This window comes from Phascolarctos cinereus, unplaced genomic scaffold, assembly GCF_003287225.1.
Source record: "Phascolarctos cinereus isolate Bilbo 61053 unplaced genomic scaffold, phaCin_HiC Scaffold_5;HRSCAF=322, whole genome shotgun sequence".
In the NCBI taxonomy this organism is placed as follows: Eukaryota; Metazoa; Chordata; class Mammalia; order Diprotodontia; family Phascolarctidae; genus Phascolarctos; species Phascolarctos cinereus.
The window spans coordinates 16885787-16900864 of NW_027555958.1; the positions used below are offsets into that span (position 1 = coordinate 16885787).

At 44.5% G+C, this 15078-nt stretch overlaps 1 protein-coding gene across 1 annotated transcript in view; it reads left to right on the forward strand.

Moving 5' to 3' along the window:
• Positions 1–15078, forward strand: part of ANKMY1 (ankyrin repeat and MYND domain containing 1) — a 149803-nt gene that overhangs the window by 80696 nt on the left and 54029 nt on the right. Inside the window, 3 exon segments of the mRNA XM_078154702.1 lie at positions 520–660; positions 7732–7872; positions 12164–12271. Coding sequence (XP_078010828.1) covers positions 520–660; positions 7732–7872; positions 12164–12271 — 390 coding nt within the window.

Sequence of the window (15078 nt, forward strand, 5' to 3'; positions counted from 1 at the left end):
AGGGGACCTCAAAGACCCATCTAGTTCAACTTTCTACCCCATTTTGTAAATGAGGAAGGTGAGGCCCCAGGGGGTGAATTGACTTACCCAAGTCAAAGCTGCCTCACCTGCATTGAAATTAATGTCGAGGCTATTGTAGATGCAGATGTTCTGTTGATTAGCAGATCCATCCCTAACTTGTAGATCAGTATCCTTGCCTTCATTGGTTACAGGCAGTTCCGGCTACCACACTCCCCACCTCACTATATCTTAGCTCTCGTGGGAGTGAGGGAGTTCTTGCTCCATGATTCCCAGCTCTGTTGGACAGAGTGTGCGGCATCTCTCACAGAAGAGGCTTTAACCGGCCATTGTCTCTGCTCCTAGCGACGTCCCTTGAGCCCATATTAACATTCGTTGTTGTAAGTGGGAGAACTGCTGCGTTTCTGTGAAGTGAGCCGTGTCCCCCAGCCTCTGGCGCCTGTCGCCCCTTCTCTTTGACACATGTGGCTGGGCGTTTTGTTTTTCTTTATGTTCCTGCAGATGAGAGGGCTCACTCCTCTTCACATCGCAGTATCCCTGCCTGAGGAGGCCGGCGTCAAAATCACAGAGTTACTGCTGCATGCTATCACTGACCCAGATGTGAGAGCTGAAGATCAGGGCGAGAGATACAAGTTACACAAGGTATTTTTCTTTGACCATATGGGAGAGGGAAAGAATTAGGCATTCGGTTGGCCAGCATTTGGTAAGTGCTTAAGGTGGGGGGCCAGGTATTGTGTTGGGGATAAGAAGATGAAAACCAAAAATGTCATACTGGAAGGGACCTTAGAGGACATCTAGTCCCCTGGGCTGCCCATTTTACAGATGAGGAAACTGAGGCCCAAGGAGGTTTCATGGAGTCACAGAATAACTGATGTAGACCTGGAAGGGACCTGAGAGGCCAACAAGTCCACCCCCTTCCCACCCCTGTTTTACAGAGAAGGACACTGAGGCCCAAGAATTGAAGTGGCTTGTCAAAGATCCTAAGAACATAGATTGGGGTCTGGAAACCATTTAGTCGACTTTTTGCTGATTTTTCAGACGAGGAAAAGGAAGCCCAGGAAAGATAAATGACTTGCCAAGATCACACGGGCGGTCACTATTTCAAATATGCTGCCCCACTCACAAACCTGAAAAACAAACCTAGGAGTCTCCCTCAGATCACGTGGGGTATGGTGGAAAGACTCCTTGCTCTGGAACCACAGGACCTGAGTTCAAATCTTGCCTCTAACCTTGGCTGCCTTAGCTCATAGAACTAAGAACTGGTCATCTAATCCAGCTTCCTCACCTACAGATGAGGCGTAGAGAGGTGAACTGACTTGTCTAAGGCCCCGTGGGCAGTAAGTGGCAGACTTGGGATTTGAACTCAGGTTCACCCAGCTGTGAGTTGGAAACCAACGCCTTGTCTCTGATCAGACCCTCATGTAGGAATCTGTACATTTAACATTTGACGTTCTCTTGCCTCCTGCAGCACCTCCCTCCCCACTTGGGCTCTGTCCAGAACCTTGATCCATTTGCCTGGTTCTAGGTGTTGATACCTCAGTCCTCATCTCTGTGTGTTCTGTGACTTCCTTATTACCTTTCCTGATTCCCTTCGTAGTGAGGGGTTTGCCATAGCTCTGGTGCCACGGATCTTACCCTTACCAGACTTTGCCCAGAGAATGGGCCGGAAGGGCCAACATCCCTTGTTTTGCTTTCAATAAATCCCCCTCTGCTGAGAAACGGACAGCTGGGTAAACTGTAGGCATGGGGGAAAGCACTGCACTTTGGGACAAGGTGGCCGGCCTGCCCCAAGAAATACTGGTGGCTAGAGAGTCTCTGCAGGGTCAGTGGGCATTTTCATGAGGGCACGTGAGAATTTGTCTGGCTAAGCTGGGGATCTTCCTGGGAGTGTTGGCCAATCAATACTATTCTTGGACTTTGTGCAGCTCCGAGCTTGCCCTGGGAAGTTTTTTGTCATCTTGCCTTTTGCTAACAGAGAGGGATGGTGGCCAAGTGGCTGGAGAACCAGCCTTGGTGCTCAGAAGATCTGGGTTCGTGTTCATTCTGGCTCTGTGAGCCCGGGCAAATCACTCGACCTCTTTAAATCTGTAAGTTGCAGAGAGGGGGCTGACTTGCACTGGTTCATTATGTCAGAGAAATTCTCATCCACTATCCCTATATGAAAGGGAACAACCACCCTACCTTCTGCTAACAGTAGTTGGGCATTAAGTCAAGAAGGCTTATTATAGTGCCCTTCATGATGAAACCACCAACCAGCAGGGCTGTCAAAAATAGTAGGGATTCTGTTGTGGAGTGTGCCAGCAGCTTAGTAACCAGCTACCTCCTGTGGGGGCACAGCAGATCTAGTCTGGAAAGAGCTATTGAGAGTCAGGCCAGCAGATTTCTTCTTAGGAGCTCCTAGGATCATTAATTGAGAAATGGAGGGAAGCTCAGAGATCATTTAATCCCACCTCCTTATTTTTGCTGAGGAGATAACTGAGGCCAGTATGATTTAAGTGGCTTGCCAAGCATCCCACAGGTAGCAAATGTCAGAGGCGGGATTTGAACCCCAGTCCTCTGACTCTCTAAGCTCTGGGTTCACATGGGCCAGGTTCTGGAGGCCTGATCCCGGAGATTTCAGTTTCCTTATCTGGCTCATTATTCCATTATGCTGGGGTAAAACTCAAGAGAAATATTGAAAACAAAACTTAGGTATGATGCATGTTTGGGGTTTTCCCACAGTAGGTAAAAGACTCCCCAAATTCCCTCAGAGGCATTTATTTCAGTTATCAAAGAAAATACATAAAATGCAAAAGACTCACAGGAATACATGTGAATAAATACAGGAAACACAAACAATTCATTCGCCCAATTGCATTCATTAGGCTTCTTGAAGATAAAGACACTTTGTAACATTGCAGAACATTCCCCATTCATATTTGTCTTGGACCTCAACCAAAGCATTATTGAGTCATCATCTGTGTTGCCTTTAAGTATAATGTAATTTCCTTGCTTATCTCTTTTTGATATGTTTTTACTTACCAAAGGTTTATCTGAAATAATGAATGTTACTCCTCCTTTTTTGTGTTTGTCTGAAGCAAAATAGGTTTTGCTTCAGCTCCTCTTTTAACAATATGCAAATCATTGTAATTCATATGTGTTTCTTTTAACCGATACGGATTTTGTTTTCTAATCCATTCTGCAATCTTCTTCCATTTTATGGGTGAGTTTATCCCATTTACATTCAGGGTTATGATTATTAAATATGTATTTCCCTTTATCCTATACATTTTCCTCTTTCTATTTCCACTGACTCCTTTTTACAAATAAGGTGATAAAAGGGAGCAATTTGCCTGTTACTTGTGATCTATAAATGAAATGACTATTTCTTCTCTGTTGCAGATCTTCTCTTCTTCTTGTTCCACCCCAATCCCAGGTTTTCACTCCTTTTTCCTTTCCTCTTAATCTTTCCTTCATATTTCTCTCTCCAACATTTGATTTTGTTTTGCTTATGATTATTCTTATGCCTATCCTACCTTCCCTCTCAGACATCTCTCTCTTCCTTGCTTGTCCCCTTTCCCCCATTACCCTTTTGAGTTTAATATATTTATATACTGAAATGTCTCTCTCTTTCTCTCTCACTCTCCCCCCATAGCAATATCATGAAGGGTTGGCAAAGCCCAGAACTCCTGGTCCCTCATAGCATGGCTTATTCTTTTAGCATCAGATCAAGACTTTTGGTGTACTCTTCTTTCTTTGAGAAGGTCACCATTAAAGAAATTTCTTCCTTTGGGATGCCAGTACCTGACTCTCAAATTCAGGGAATAATTCCAAGGCTTGAAGTGTCCGCTTTCAGGATTGCTAGTCTCTGACCTGTGCTTAGAAAAGGAAATTGCAAAGAGACTGTGAACCAAGACAGTGGTAGAGGAAGAACCAGTTAGAATCTACAGACTTGGTGATCAGGGATTTGGAGTATATTCCTTCATCTCCATTTCATTGTATCCTATTGATCACCCCACTTGCTGAGAACAGTTGTAGATGTGGGGTTGTGTGGGGGGAAAGAAGGATTGTGGAATCTATGTCTCTAAGCATCTCATCTAACTGTGGACTTGCTTCATTGCCCCAAATATGAACATGTTTCTACCTGAGGGAGTAGTCAGGAAATTCCCTTGCCTTGCTGTTGTTTATCTGATTATGTCACTTTTCCTCTGCGCACGCGCGTGTATGTGTGTGTGTGTGTGTGTGTGTGTGTGTGTGTGTGTGTAAGAGAGACAGAGAGACCAGAGACAGAGAGTTTTAGCAAGACTATTAGTCTATGAATTCCCATTTGTCCTTCCCCATTTGTGAGGGCTGCTCCTTTATAGAAAACATTTGCTAAGAATATAATGACAATCAGCTTATCTTTATCTGAAGACAAAACCCATGTAGAAAGTATAGACAGCAAATAAAAAAGATTTAAAGAGAGAAGGAAACTCTTGAGGGCAAGCAAGGTTGGTTCACCAGGCAGTAGTGAGGCAGGGGAGAAGTAGAGAGTGGAAAAACTCACCAGGTCCCAGTGGTGAAAACTGTCATGGAAACACAAAATTCTGTCCAGGCAGATTACTCCTGCAGTGGATCAGTGGGTCAGATAAGGCCCTCACTACTTATGGGTATGTGTTTCTTAGGGTAGTAGCCTCTTCACTCGCAATCAGCCAGCCACTGGTACTGGCATGTCCTCATCCCCGACCCTGAGAGAAGTCTCACAAAGCTCCAAATTTTCAGTACTCTTTTCCCCTCCCAAAGTTTCTGCTTAGTCTCTCTTTCAAGCTGGGAAAAGCTACACTTAGCATCAATTCCCTCCCCTTCCCCCTTCACAATCCCTTTGCTGACAAGGGTCTATAGACTCACAGGTTTAACATTGGAATAAACCGTGCAGATCTAATCCAACCCCTTCATTTGACAGATGAAGAGACTGAGTCCTACCAGGATGAAGTGACTCCCCCAGTGTCCCGGTTATTGGTGGTGGTGGTGGTGGGCGCTGTGAACCTAGGTCTCCCAGCTCCAAATCCAATGTTGTTTTTCCTACCACCTCATATGGTTTAAAGAATCTGTCTGAAGGTGGAAGCCTTGATCAATGAGCTTTCAAGTTCCCTTCCAGATCCTAATTCTATTCAAAGGTACCTGATCACATGAAATCTTACTTAACTAAGATCATGGATATCAGTTATCCTTAATGTTAAGTGAAAAAAAGATCCTCCAGCTTAGCATTCTACATGCTTCATATTTAAGTTGAATTTTTGTGGGGATGGTCTTAACATTTATTCAGGAGTCAGGAAGATTAATTTCATTCATTAAAAGTACCTCAGGATACTTTTGCATATGGATCTCACCAGCTGCCAAACTTTTAAGAGTGAACCTTTAAATATTCTTTAACCTTTAGAAGGAAGGCTCTGCTGAGCAATTTTGAAAAATAAATCACATTTATATAAGTAATTTTATTAGCCATTGATAAAATTTGGGGTGGATATTTCTGGAGTATATTGTGAATTTTCTACGTTACTTATTTCCTAAGCATACCTCGTAGTTAAAAAGCTTTTGAACTCCACTTTTGGTTTCCAGCTCCCTGAGGATTTGACAGATTATAAATTGTGATGAACAATGTTTTTAAAAAAAGGCCAGTCTACTCAGTGAAAAAGATTGTTCCAGTGAATTGTCCTCTATCACATAACTAGGCATTGTGGTACAGTAGGATTATGGGCTGACCGGTTAGAGGGACTGGATTCATATCCTGCCTCTGATCTCTGCTGCCTGCCACCTCTATGACCATGGGCAGATCACCTGTCCTCTCTGGGCCTCAGTTTCCTCATCTGTAAAATGAGGGGGTTCAACTAGATGAGGTTCCTTCTAGCTCTAGAGCTATGATTGTAAGAGTTGTAGGATTGATTAAAATTCTCCATTTTCAACTGTTATCTTGGGATCTTTCAGACAGTAATATCAGTTTTTCCATACAAAAATTCTAAACAAAGTATCTTATACCATAAACACCACTGATGCAGTGGAATGATTATAAAATTAAATGTACTTAGTGAGAAAACCCCATTGGCCGATGTCTAGACAAGCAAAATGAGCCAGAGTTGAGCAATTATGCTATTTAGTGAATTTCACCGTGGTAGCAAGCCCGTCTGGATGATTCCCCTTGCCAGCTTCCCTGATCCAGTAGTATTGAGCGCCTAAATTAGCGGGCAGATCTTATTTCCCTGTGTGTGCAGTGACTGGGGACAAATGGGACTGGTATTTCATATAAACAACGAGTGAATTCATTCATTTTCCTTCCTTTTAACTTCCCATTTAAAACCTTCATGCTTATGTCAGGCCTTCACCAGAGATACAATGTGGTAAAGGGGAAAGATGCTCTTGGCTCAGACGACCAGGGTTCACTTTCTATTTGGGTGACCTTGGATAACTTCACTGAGCTTCAGCTTCCTCAAATGTGAAATAAGAGGGCATCTGAAGTGCCTTCCAGCTCTAGAATTGGAGTTGGACTTAGACCCTCTCCTTAGGGCCTCAGTCCCCCCACCCATCCTGTAAAATGAGGGGTTGGAGTAGATGGCCCTGAGGTCCCTTCCAGCTTCTGAGAGCTATGGAGCTTATGAAGTGATCCCATGATCCTATCTCCGTGGGCCTCAGTTTCCCTCTCTGTAAAATGAGGGGGTTGGAGTAGATGATCTCTAAGGTCCCTTCCAGCTCCCAAGAGCTATGAGCTTATGAAGTGATACCATGATCCTATCTCCATGGGCCTCAGTTTCCCTCTTTGTACAATGAGGAGGTTGGAGTAGATGATCTCTGAGGTCCCTTCTAGCTCCCAAGAGCTATGAGCTTTTGAAGTGATCCCATGATCCTATCTCCGTGGGCCTCAGTTTCCCTTTCTGTAAAATGAGGGGTTGGAGTAGATGGCCCTGAGGTCCCTTCCAGCTCCCAAGAGCTATGAGCTTATGAAGTGATCCTATGATCCTATCTCCATGGGCCTCAGTTTCCCTCTTTGTACAATGAGGAGGTTAGAGTAGATGGCCTCTGAGGTCCCTTCCAGCTCCAGAGCTAGATCCTATGATTTCATGTTGCTCTGTGGAGGCCAAGCTTGAGTCTCCTCCCCGCAGCTATTTATGAAATCAAAACACAATTTATTACTCATTAATAATGCTCTGTAGCCTTGCATTCCCTGTTAGGTAAATCGATAATTAGTGTATTTGTTGGAAGTTCAAATAACTCATTGATTTGCTTCTGTTCTTTGACCTTTATAAACAAGGCTGCTATATATCAAGGCCATAGTCTGTGTGTGTGTGTGTGTGTGTGTGTGTGTGTGTAGGGAGTTGGTGGGGTGGGGGAAGGTGTGTGTTTGGGGAGGGGAAAGTGAGGGGGTGGTGATGGCCAAGTGTCTTCTCAGAGTTCAAGTTTTAAGGTCAACTTGACTGGACATAGAGCTGGAAAGACAGGTGGGAGCCAGGGTGTAAAACACACAGGCTATGGAAGCAGCATGAGGGATCTGTGAAACTTGGTGGTGGAACAGCATCCCTAAGTCATTTGACCTCCAGTTAGCATTCCATAGGCATTTAGTTACTACTGAGCATAAACAGGGTTAAAGGAATTGACTCTGAGTAGATGAGACTGGGTGTTGAGGAAAGCTTTGGGTAAGAACTGATTGAGTGCAGAGTGTAGCCATAGGCACAACCTTAATTTGATTTCTCCATTCAAATGCAGTTTGACACTTTAATGTCAAGCATGAAACTCAATAATGAGCCTGGACCACCAACGACATATTACACCCCATCTAAGTTGATTCCTGAAGAAGGCGGGAGAACCCCTTTACACGTTGTGTGTGAGAGAGAGGATAACTTCAAGGTAAAAAGGCAGCCTTCGTGAGCCCTGTGGCCACATGGCGTAGATTTCCTTTTTCTCCATAAATTGACTTGGAATTAGAGAACCTTAGAGTTGGAAGGCTCTTAGCAGCCACTCCCAAGCCATGCCGAAAATCCCCTGGGAGCAAACACATCCCTTTCTTGCCCCAACCATGGTTTGCTAGCTTTGGACTTTTCTCTGAATACTTCAGTGAACTTACAGGAAAAACTCCCTTACCTAATGAAAAAACTGGCACCCTTGATTCCAAGGAGCGATCCTAGCTCTGGAGCTCTAAAGGACTCTAGAAGTCATCTGGTTCAGTCCCCTCATTTTACAGATGAGGAAACTGAGGCCCAGAAGGGGAAGTAACTTGTTGAAGGTTGTGGAGATACGGAGTGGCCGAGTAGGGACTCAGGTCTGGGTCCTCTTGACTCAAGATTTCCATTCTACCGTGCTGTCTCCCATAAGGATATTGTTGTGACCTATTTGAAGTGATCCAGAAGGAAGGAGGGAGGGAGAAGGGAAAGGAGGAGGAAAAAAGGAAGGAAACATTTATTAAGCTTCTACTATGTGCCAGGCATTGTGTTAAGTGCTTTACAAATATCTCATTTGATACAAGTACTGGGAAGGTAGGTGTATTGTTATCCCTGTTTTATGGTTGAGGATACTCAAGGCAGACATGGGTAAAGGGACTTGCCTAAGGTCACACAGCTAGTAAGTGTCTGAATCTGGATTTGAACTCAGGTCTTCCTGACTCCAGATCTACCATGGAAAAAGTAGGGAGGGTTAGAAACAATGGGAGATCATTTGCCAGTACTTTGTGTAGTCTGTTTCATCCTTCTCTTCTGTGGGGGTGGGGGTACGGTAGAATTTTATTTTTTTATCCCATTTCGATGAAATGGCATTTTAGGAGCAGGTTGGCTGTTCATAGTCCAGTGTGTCCAGGCAGAGAGAGTGTGACAAACAGTGGGAAGACATTAAGGAAATCAAAGCGTATTCTTCAGAGGTAACTGAATTAGGTAATCTCAGAATTCAGAATTCAGTATAATGAAAACCCCCAAGCGTTTAAAGGAGCATAATCATGCAGGAGATGAGTGAGAGGCCAGTCTGTCCCACAGCATAGCCGGCAACTTTTCAGACACAAGCCGTGCCTGACTGAGCCGTTCCTTCATGGCTGGGCATGGTGGGAGTTCCATGAGCAAGAGAGGGGTGGCATGGAACAGAAATTCCCAAGTCCCTCTCCTTTCACTCTGTGGGACTGATGGCAAGCAATGTAGTTCAGTTCTATTCTTCTCTCTTCAGCACCTAGCACAATGCCTTGTATATAGGAGGTGCTTACTAACTGAATGTTGAATTGAATCTTAGACCCCTCCACTCTAAGTTGGAGAAAGGAAATCACACCTCTAAAAAGGATGAGGGCTCTCATTGTGAAAACAATAAATTAATCAATGAACAAGCATTTATTAAGCGTCTTCTATGTGCAAGGCACTGTGATAAGGGCTGAGGACACAAAAAAAGGCAGATGGTCCCTGTCCTTAAGGCACTTACATTCTAATTGGGGTGACAGCATGTAAATAGGCCATACAATACAGACACAGAGTTGGTGGAAAGTCATCTTAGAGGGGAAATTTCTAGCAGAGTTTTGCAGTCAAGGAAAGGCTACAGCAGGTAGGATTAGAAGTCTTGAAGGAAGCCAAGTTATGTAGTCAGCAGAAGGGAGGAGGCAGAGCATTCTAGGAATGGGGTAGCAATTGTAAAGGCGAGGAGATGGGAGTTGGCCTATCCCGTGAGGAAGAGCAGATAGATGGAAAAGTCACAGGCTCTTAGAAGGTTGGAGGGAGAAAGTGTGTCAGTTAGAGGGGAAGGAGAGGAAGTAGGACCATTGGAGACCTGGATGGGGTCGACCAACGCCAATCAACCAACCAGTCAAGCCCCATTTTGTAGCATTGGCTGATATCTGAGGTATAACTGCTCAGACTGAAAATTTGACTGCAGCACAGCCCTGATTTCATCCTTCAAAAAGTGGAAGAACCAGGAAGGGGAAATTCTGGTCTTCATCTGATGCTTACAGATGGGGGTGGGGGTGATGGGCTTCTGGGTTGGAAAATGATGAGAATCTAGGGAGGAAGTGACCATTTCACGGCAGAAGAGAAGGAGAGGCACATGATATGCATGATCTGGCATGAATGTTGGATTTGGGGAGAACAGAGTTTATAGGGTTCAATGAAGAGGTAGGATTCCAAGGCTAAAATTCTAATGGGAAGGTCTTCCAAAGAGGGATGGGAGGATCTCAAAGAAGAAATTCTGAATACACAAAAGGAATTTCGATGAGCAAGAAGAGGAGGCGCTGTCAGAAGGGACTGACATGGATCTCCGAGAACTTAGTGGCCAACTTAGATGAAAGAAAAAGACAAATGTACATAGAGAGAACCGAGGATGGGTCATGGACTTTGAACAGTGAAGAGGTTGCTGAAGCTGAGAGAGCTGAGGCTAACGAGAGAGGATAAGGATGACAGAAGGTGGTTTCTAAAAGTCACACTGGTGAAAAGAGGAGAATGCAAATTGCCTTTTAGTGCTGATGGGTTGATGGGAACCTCCGATGGAAAGAAGGCAGAACTACTCAATCCTTATCATCCTTCTGATTTCTCAGCCAAAGAGAATGATCTCCAGCCTGGGAAGGATGGAGCCACAATGGCTAATGGAGAATTGATACTCTAGACAAATGGAGAGTTAGTAAGAGGATCTCAAGCTGTCCTTGATAAATTCAGGCCACCCTCTGCCCCCTAGGTGAACTGTATTCTTCCGTATTAAAACAACTGGCAGATAGGATTGCCGGGCAACTGTCAGCAAATGTCCAAAGATTTGAGAATGGGAGAAATAGTATATGTGATGAGCAAGGCAAAATTGGACCAGTTGGAAAAAAAAAAGGGAAGAGTGGAATCTATAAACTCTAAGTTGATTAAGTCTTAATTAGGATGGATGGGAGCTATAGAGTTGCAGATTTTAGCATAGAAAAGGAAAAATTGTATGAGGAAATTTATATAAAATTATAGGAAAAATTTCCTAACCTGAGCTGTCCCAAAGTGGAAAGGGCTTCACTGGGAGGAAGTTACCAGCCACTTGAGGTCTTCATGTACAAACTGGATGATCCCTTTTCAAAGAATCTTGTTGCTGACCTTTGAGGTCTCTTCCCACTCTGAGCTTCTGTGATTCCGTGAGAGGCAGCATGGCATAGTAGACAGAGCATTGGGCTTGGATTCATAAAGTTGTTCTTGAGTTGTTTTAGTCATGTCTGACTCTCCATGACCCCATTTAGGGTTTTCTTGGCAGAGATACTGGAGCGGTTTGCCATTGCCTTCTCCAGCTCATTTTACAGATGAGGAAACTGAGGCAGACAGGGTAAAGTGACTTGCCCAGGGTCACACAGGTAGTAGGTGTCTGAAGCCATCTTCTTGACTAAAGGTCTGGCTCTCTATCCACTGCACCACCTTGCTGCCCTGGAGTCATATAGACCAGAGTTCAAATCCTGCCTCCAGACACTTATTCCCTGGGTGAGTTGCTTAACCTTCCTGGGCCTCAGTTTCTCCATCTGTAAAATGAGGGGAAGTTGGAATTGATGGTCCTCTAGGATACCTCTAAATCTATGAGTCTATGGTCCTCTGAATTTCAGGGAAATAAAAGGGTTGAATGGAAAAATAAGATTGTCTTATTTCTTGATCAGTTGTTTAAGAGCTGTTTGAGAATGTTATTTTTGATATTTTCTTTTCCTTTTCCTTCTCTGTCAGGCACAATATCCTTCCATTGTTCCAAGGGAGCCCTTCACTAAACATGTGACTTTAATTTCTCATACTTTCATAATGGCAGCCCTCATGGGTTACATTTGCTTTTGGGGAAAACCATTCTGAGTCTAGACAACTCATCTGAGGTGTAGAGCTTTTCAGAATTCTTGGTCCTGGGCTGCTTTTCACCTTTGTTGTTGTCATCATTTGTCTGTTCGTGTCTTTTTTTTTTTGGTGGATGATAATATTGCAAAATGCAAGCACATTTGTGTCCTCTTCAGACAAACTTGAAGCTGTGGTTTTTGCTGCTCACGCACCCTCCTGCCTCTCTCCTGGGAAGGCTGAGCGCTTTGCCATGCTTGTCCAAAGGTTATCATCAAGTACCCACTCCTCACATCTCAGCAATTTGAGGGAAATGAATTTATGTTTTAATTAACATGGCAAAAATAAATGCAAATAGATTTCATTTAATCTGCAATAGCTTCTTGTCTGACTCTGCCTTTTCCTCCCTCCAGTATGCAAGGGACATCATACGTCTCCTGCTAACTCATAAAGCGAATCCCAATTCCTTGTGGAGTGGTCATTCTCCGCTCTCCCTGTCCATCGCCAGTGGGAATGATCTGGTAAGCATCTTCAGCCTCTCTTTGGGTCTTTGTTTGTTGTTTAAGCATACTGGCTTCTCTACCAAGTTTGGTGCTGGGGAGAATGCTGGACCACTTTATGGTGGAGGTGTAACCACGGTGTTGGAAAACCAGACATCCAGGTGCCTTTTGGGGTCGGATGGTCTCCCACGAGGGACAGGATGTGTTGTGCAGGCTGGGGATCCCTGGGAAGGTGGGCCCGACCCTGTCTGCTGTTTGAGATCTAAAGCTGGAAAGGACCTCAGAGGCTACCAAGGCCTGTCCTCCCAGTGTTGGAGATGAGGAAACTGAGGCCCAGACAGCTGAAGTGACTTGCCCAAGGACATGCAGGTAGTGTCAGGAACGGGATTGGAAGCTGGGTTCTCTGACACCAGAGCCAGCCTAGTCTCGCAGGTATCCCAGCCTATCCCCCTGCAGTTGATTTGGCCTGTGGCCGCTCCCTCTTTCTTCCTGGAGTGGTGCCATTCCTCTGATTGGAACTGATTCTGTGTTCTTACAGTATCTTTTTTTTTTCTTTCTCACAGACACTTTCTGGGGATGCACATTAACTTTCCAGGGGCCAGAAGTTTGCTATATGCTTCAGATTTTCCCAACATAGCAATTTCTTTTTCTAATGAGATAACATGTTAAAAAAAACACCCAAAACTTTGCAAACCTTCAAGCACCATATAAATGCTAGTTTTAATTTATTTATTTATCAGACCCATAACAAAAGATCTGTTATTGTCTTTAACATAATAGTAGCTAGGTAGGCCTATTAATTTCTTCTTTTAAAATCTTATTTTACTGAGAGCTTTTGTTTTTTATATAATCTTAATATCTGAATATAGCCTTCCCTTTCCTCTACCCAGTGAGCTAGTCTTATAGAGATTAAAAAAGAAAGGGCTTCCTTCCTTCCTTCCTTTCTCCCTTCCTCCCTCCTTCCTCCCTTCCTCCCTTCCTCCCTTCCTCCCTCCTTCCTCCCTTCCTCCCTTCCTCCCTGTTGCTCTTTATCTTCACAACATCTCTTTTTTAAAATTTTAATTAATTTATTTTGAATTATCAACTTCACAACATCTTTTGTTGGACACTGGAGAGAGCTGGTGGTATTGTCTAGAATACTGGACCTGTAGTGAGGAAGATGTGAGTTCAAATTTGGCCTCAGACACTTACCAGGTGTGTGACCCTGGGCAAGCCATTAAACTTGTTTGCCTCAGTTTCCTCGACTGAACACTGGGAATGGTAATAGCCCTTCTTTCATAGAGTTGTTGGGAGCATCAAATGAGATACACCCCGCACAAAGTAAGTGCTTTCTCAATGCTCATTCCCTTCCCTTTGCCCCTTGTATACGTCCCCTTCTCTCTCCACATACGCAGCCCCAAACTCTCTTTCAGGTCCTCATTACCCTTCTCTGTCTGAATAATTTTTGTGATTCACATTTCTCCCCACTCTGAAACAGGCTCCTCCTGTCAGCTGCCAAGGTGGGCTTTCCAAATCGTAGGTCTGACTAGGTTAGGTGATTTCCGTGGCTCCCTGTTACCTCCAGGGTCACATAGAATTCTCCCTTGTTTGACCTTTGAAGCCTTCCCAGCCGGGTCCTCTCCTACCTTTCCAATCGTCTTATGTCTAACTCCCCTGCACAGCCTGGATGCTCCAGCGACCTTGGCTCGCTCAGACACAGCCTGCTGCCTCTTAGCGCTGCTCCTTCCCAGTGACTGTCTCTCGGGCCTGGGTCACCCTCTTACCCGAGGTGCCTCTGAAGTTCCCTGGCTTCCTTCGGGATGTAGCTCCATCCTCCCTTACTGTTAGGGCCTCCCCGCCTCTGTCACCTTCTGCTTACTCCACCTATCCAGTATCTTGTACCTATCATCCACCCATCAGAATTCATGCTCCCGAGGGCGGGTGCTGTTTTTGCTTTTCCTTGTGGCCCCAGTGCTTGGCACAGTGATTGGCACACAGGAAATGTTTAATTAGTGCTTGCTGACTGACTTCATTTTCTCTGAGCCTTTGGACTCAGCTTTCCTAAAGTCTAAGGCACTTTTCTTAATGAGCTCAACATTCTTTTCTGGGGCTATTATGTGTTCTGAGATACTGCGCCCATTTCTCCTTAGCCAATCTGTACTTTATTGCTTAGAATGAAGTCCAAATGAGTAATTCATTCTGTTTTCTTGGCCTTTCGAGTGATAAGGAAGCTAAGGGAGGGGGACTAGGGGATGCCAGATACTGGAAGAGTCCTTGTAGGAGAAACGGACAAACAGTGGTTCTCAGGAGTAAAGATTTTGGGAAACTTCATACTGTATGGGAAGACTGGGGGGTTGGAGGGGAATAAATGAATGGGCAGCTAGCTGGCTGGATAGAATGCTAGGCTTGGAGTCAGGAAGACTCCTCTTCCTGAGTTCAAATCTGGCTTTTCAGACACTTACTAGCTGTGTGACCCTGGATAAGTCACTTCACCTTGTTTGCTTCAGTTTCCTCACTTGTAAAATGGGCTGGAGGAAGACACAGCAAACCACTCCGGTATCTCTGCCAAGAAAACTCCCAGTGGGGTCACGGGGAGTGAGATATGACTGAAATGACTGCACAACAGCAATAACGACAGAAGATTGTCAGAGAAAATGGGCCCAAGTTCCGGTATAGGGAAGTTTAGTGGATGCTTACTATTAAATAGTAGATGGTTGACTGTGGTATGCAGTGTTAAAATAGAACAAAAATCCACATCATACCATAGATTTAGAGCTGGGAGGAATCTTAGAGGGCACCTGTATCCCCTCCCATCCCCCATCATTTTACAGATGAAGAAACTGAGGCCC